General features: G+C 34.9%; 1 protein-coding gene across 1 annotated transcript; it reads right to left on the bottom strand.

Annotated features, from left to right (window-relative positions):
* Window positions 1-804: 804 nt before the first annotated feature.
* On the bottom strand, window positions 805-5,200 carry LOC135158058 (stabilizer of axonemal microtubules 3-like). The gene is made up of 5 exons (XM_064115334.1): window positions 4,980-5,200; window positions 4,279-4,461; window positions 2,897-3,073; window positions 1,552-1,751; window positions 805-1,132 (listed from the first exon to the last, which is right to left on the bottom strand). Exons 1-5 carry the CDS (start codon window positions 5,073-5,075, stop codon window positions 823-825), a joined length of 966 nt encoding a protein of 321 aa, XP_063971404.1. The 5' UTR covers window positions 5,076-5,200; the 3' UTR covers window positions 805-822.
* Between the last annotated feature and the right edge of the window lie 366 nt (window positions 5,201-5,566).

A 5,566-nucleotide genomic window follows, 5' to 3' on the forward strand; every position in this document is an offset into this window, starting at 1 on the left:
TTATTGTGAATTGATATCTTAAAAAGGTAATATACAATGTATATTCTGCCGGATAACAGCAAATATTTGTTTAAAAGAACTAGTAAACAAATCACATACATGAAAAAAAATAAAGTAAGGTGTTAGAGAACAACCTCTTTGGTCTTAATGGTAGTCCATTAAAACCTTGGTCGAATGAGCAACACTATTGAGAAATGTTCGCCCAAAGAAAATAATACAAGTATGCAAGTTTATGTAACAGTGTTTTTAAAACATGTAAGGATTGATCGAAATAAACTTTTCAATTAAAAACTTTTTTCCTATATTGTATGTAATATATCATTGTTCACCCGACATATTATTTTACAATACTCTGCATTCCTCTTCCTTATTCTTATAGACTAAAAAGTATCACAAATACTTCATATTGTTATATATCCACATGTTGCAGCATCTTAAAATCTACATAAATATTATAGGATGACTTCAATAGGTTTCCTGCTTGCATTTGTTCTGATTTTCATTCCTGAAATCTTACATACAAAATAAAAGAATGATACAAATTTCCGCAAGCGCCAGCGGTCAACTTCCTACTTATAACAATTTCAAGTGGCAAATGCTCGCCTTTGTTCTATTTTGTTTTCATTAAAGCCACAATATTATGGCTTGCACAAGTTGACAACTTCTAAGTTCTTTAATCCTTTCAACTTCCACAGAATACAGAAACAAAATACAGAGCATTTGTAAACCAGTTGGTTTACAAATGCTCTGTATTTTGTTTCTGTATTCTTTAAAGTCGCAAAACAAATTTAGGAATATGCAAAAGTAGACAACTTCCCGGCTTCAAACAGCAATTGGTTTACCACTTGCATAAGTTTTGTATTCTGTTGTGTACATGTTGGGTACAGAGAATGTTTGGATTGGGCCGGCTTTCGGGATGACCCAAGGCGTATCAACAGGACATGAGAAAAGCTCTTTCATTCTATGGTCTGATGGTGTCTTGTAAGAACTGGTCATGGTGGTCTTTATACCGGAGTGAGGAACACGCTTGAATTGTTCTGGCCAACGTACAGGTTCCTTAATGGCGGTCTTGAAGACCATTTCATCTGTCATTGGAGCACGTTGGTGAACTTCAGCTGCCTTTGGAAGAGGACTGTTAATGAAAAATAAAAGGGAAAAAAATTGTTAATTATTTCAAAGTAATCAACATTCTGAGCGGAGATGCCTGCATGCATAAAACCTATTCCCCACAAAGTTTCAAGATATACCGGTAATTTTTTACCTGAAGCTTTCAGATATCTAATCACTATGTTTGTAAAAGTGTTCAAAGAATCCTTTTAGAGAAAATTAAAACGGAGAATTGCTAGATAGAAAAAAGAATCACCTGCTACTTGTGTAAGGTTGGCACGGAAGATGAGACCATATCAACTCACTACTATAATTCACATTATTCACCTCTAATCAAAGCTTTAACTTGCTTTTTTAGATTGTGCTCATGAAGAATGATTATTTAGTGAATTGGGCCAAAATTGGAAGAAAGTGTATGTATATATATTTTTTGGAATAACTTACTTGTGCTTTGTACCATGTCCCCATGCTTGTGTGTAATCTTCACATCGCCAATAGGTGGCAGCATCTTTCTTTGGGTAGTCATCGAGTTCATTACGAGTGAAACGCTTGTGTACATGGTGAGAGGTTGGCACATAGATATCAAGAAGTTGAAGGGCGCCATCATCCCGGACAAGTGATGGCTTGTATTTAGGCATGCTATCCTAAAAGGTCATAGAAAACAAAATTGAATTATTACAATGAAATCAAAATAATGAGAATCTATACCACTCTGATTGTCCCCAATATCCCTCTCATTTGATATTTATTGTGCTTTTGTTAATTTCCACAGTCAAAAATATGTCAGTATTTCAAAGGCTGAAAATCAGTATTTTGATGAGGAAATTTCAAAAGAAATACTATAGGACAAAATATAAAACTTAAACTTTTTAAATTGGTATTTTGTATGAAATCATTAGTATTCTCATTTTTAACTACTAAGTACTGAAAATCAGTACTAGCTGGCTGCTCTGTATGCTGTACATATGCCATCTAGAAAGTGCACTAATATTATAGGATTTCAAGGTCTGTGAAAATGTCAGAAAATTGTTTAAAATGCTAGGTAGATATATAATATGATATGATGATCATAAAACAAGCAGTAATTAGATTGAAATTCTTTTAAAGGACAAGTCCTCCCCCCCCAAAAAAAAAAAAGGAAAAAATCCAACAAGCATAACACTGAAAATTTCATCAAAATCGGATGTAAAATAAGAAAGTTATGACATTTAATTAAAGTTTCGCTTAATTTCACAAAACAGTTATATGCACATCCTGGCTTGTATGCAAATGAGGACACTATGACATCATCCATTTCTTTTGTATTTGATCATATGAAATGTGAAAAATTCGAATTTTCTCCTCATTGTCAAGTGATACAACGATTAATTCCTCTCTGAACATGTGGAATTAGCATTGTTTAATAATATAATGGTTCAGTCAAGTTGATCCTTATTGTCAAATCTGTAAAAAAATGAAATATTGTATAATTCAAACAATAAAAAGCGAAAGAAATAGTGAATGATGAACATCATCGACTTACTCACCTGGTTGTGCGTATCACTGTTTTGTGAAAATAAGTGAAACTTTGAAATGTCATAACTTTCTTATTTTACATCTGATTTTGATGAAATTTTCAGCGTTATGCTAGTTTGATTTTTCTCTATTTATTCAAATCAGCATTTCCTGGGGTGGACTTGACCTTTAAAAAGATTCTTTTGAGTCAGTCATATGGCATGAATTGATGTTGAGGAAAAAAAATCTGTATAATAGAACTTGGCTGAAAATTTATTTTATTTTTGTTCCTTACCCGGACAGGTGCAGGGCAGTTCTGATGGTGAGTTTGAAGATTAGATGGCTGAGGATTGCCACTAAGCCTGTTGTCAAAGTCTACACCCATCTGCATTTGGTGTCCTCTGTACTGTGATTGGGCTTCACTCTCTTGATGCCCCATGGTTAGAGGTTTTCTCCAGCCTCTTTGTTGGAGCTGAGATAAGAAAAATAAAAATTAAAACCTCTTTAAATATGACTATGGTAAACAAGCCAATGAAATAATACCCCTACTGGAAAAAAAAATCAGTCTACCTACTCCAATGACTACTCTAATTCTAGTTTTAGGACAGTAGGCCTTGTGAGAACAGTGTCTAATTCCCACTAATAATACCTTGGGGTTTCTAAACTCTATATTATTATGGGTGGTATTCTGAAAGCCTTGGTTGATCACACTTTTATAGAGTGTCAGTTGTTTACTCATTCACCAATTCAAAAATATTATCCTGCTGCAAGAGAATTGTCAAATAAATGATTTGTAAAATGGGATACTGCATTTTAATGAATTAGTTGGAACATTTTGGCCCGAATTCACAAAGGTGGTTTTAAAACCCATGGTTGAACACATGGTTTATGCAGATTTCCTGTATAAATAACGCTTATTTTACCGGGTGGTATATTAAAAAATGTCCAATGCTGATGTGCGCTTTTGTCACAGTGCGCCAAATTGACACCTGTTACCTGTTACTCGTATTCAAATAGCATATATCTAACCATGGTTAGATATGCTATTTTATTCATGAGTCCTCTGTTTGAGTGGACTCATGAATAAAAACAGTGGACTCATGAATAAAATAGCGTATCTTACCATGGTAACAAGTGTCAATTTGGCGCACTGTAACAAAAGCGCGCATCAGATTTGGAATTTTTTATACATGCGCCAGATACGCGCTATATTAAGCGTAATTTATACAGGAAATCTGCATAAATCATGGACTCAACCGTGGGTTTTCAAAACCACCTTTGTGAATTCTGGCCTAGTATAATTGCCATGAATATGGACAACATATTATGAATATGAAGCCAGCATTTCATAAAAGTGTGGTTAAAAATTCTAGTTTTCTTCAGGTTACATAAAACTTAATTGTAGACACTAAGTTAAGGACCAACAAAATAATCTTGCATAATACACATCATTAAAAGATACAATTTATCACCGTAAAAAGCAAAATTAATAAATGCACAATGGAAAAATAAATTTGTTAAAATAATTATCAATTTATCAAAACACAGGATATCCCAGAAAAATTGAGCTTGTTGGCAGGTCTTGGAATTAACTACATGTAGTCTTGTAGACCCTATCTCTATAAAACAGAGTAGGCCTAGCCTAGCCTATAACTATAAGATTAAGAAAATAAATACCTTTTCTCTCAAATCCTTATTGTAGTGAATATTCCAGTGACCTGGTGCCTTTTGATGCTGAGGGTTAGCCAACAATCCTCCATGATATTTGTAATCATGCGTCTGTCCTGTTGTTGTTTGGAATGGTTTGATAATCTCATCTTGTTTGGCCAGCTCAGGTGGTAGAGGATTGTGAATGGTAGTCTGCAAATAGAAGGAAAAACATAACACATTCAGACACTTTTCCTTACCACTCAAACAGATTGAACATCTTTAAAATAAATTGCATGATGAATCTAAAAAACTTTTTTTTAGGGGGGGGGGGGGGGGGGGAGGTAAATGGATTTATGAAGAGCAGTTATTACTAGTATCACAGAAAGTTGAGTAACAAAATTTCATATTAGTACTAGGCCTAGCATGCCTAGGGCTAGGGCCGCCCTAGCCTAGCCCTAGTCTAGTCTAACTCAAGTCTTAAAATTTAAATATTTAGGCCTAGTTAGAACTTAAGTTTTCTGTTTCTAACGTTACAGATCTAAAATGAAAGAGGTCCAAAATATGCAAAGCTTAACTTTTTTAGATCTAGAAGATCTAGGACCTATAAGTATTAACTTAGATCAGATCAGAGAGAATAGAAGTCTGTCTTGTTTACTTTAACATCAAAATAAGTTGAGGTTCGACATTAATCACAGGAGACTGAATTGAACAGAATATGCTGAACAAACCTTAAAATCAGATGCAGGAAAATAGTATTCTGGTCGGTAATCCAAGCCCCGACCAGAGCTAGTCTGATGTAGGTCGAATCTTCTATCTTTTGTCATGATGTCCTCTTAAAGTGTGTCTCGAAACCTGCTGAAAATTAAGTTATTTTCAAAAGGTTTTTCTTCCCCTTCTGTTTCCTAATTCCTATTGCGCTGTATAGTGTAACTAGTTAGAGTTGTGTAGCCACCTACCGTATGCTTGATCGACAAGTTTATACAGCAAGCTTTAGCGCGTAGCGTGCGATCCATCGCGATATGTTTGTGTACAACAACGAGGGGCGTTGCCAGGTAATCAGCGAGACTTCCGCATCGCAACGAAAAAAAGTAAATAAACTCGCACGCCCTCTATTGTCGTAGAAGCCTCCGAGGGAATTCCCGTTCTCTTATCCACTGAACTGAAAATACGTATTTTCAGTTCAGTGCTCTTATCAGACTAAGTTCGAATATATAAATAATCATAAAGCACTAATCCGCACATATCGCAGTGGAAAATCAAGCCCCTAATTCAATCACATGTTATCATGACATAAGATAGGGGCCAAACTGAAGGG

This window comes from Lytechinus pictus, unplaced genomic scaffold, assembly GCF_037042905.1.
Source record: "Lytechinus pictus isolate F3 Inbred unplaced genomic scaffold, Lp3.0 scaffold_27, whole genome shotgun sequence".
In the NCBI taxonomy this organism is placed as follows: Eukaryota; Metazoa; Echinodermata; class Echinoidea; order Temnopleuroida; family Toxopneustidae; genus Lytechinus; species Lytechinus pictus.

Excerpts from the sequence above, each read along its gene's own strand:
- LOC135158058 (XM_064115334.1), bottom strand. The coding sequence starts at position 5,075 with ATGACAAAAGATAGAAGATTCGACCTACATCAGACTAGCTCTGGTCGG. Across the intron at positions 4,462-4,979 it reads TTCCTGCATCTGATTTTAAG|ACTACCATTCACAATCCTCT; the intron begins GTTTGTTCAGCA and ends TTCTATTTGCAG. Across the intron at positions 1,752-2,896 it reads ACTGCCCTGCACCTGTCCGG|GATAGCATGCCTAAATACAA; the intron begins GTAAGGAACAAA and ends ATGACCTTTTAG.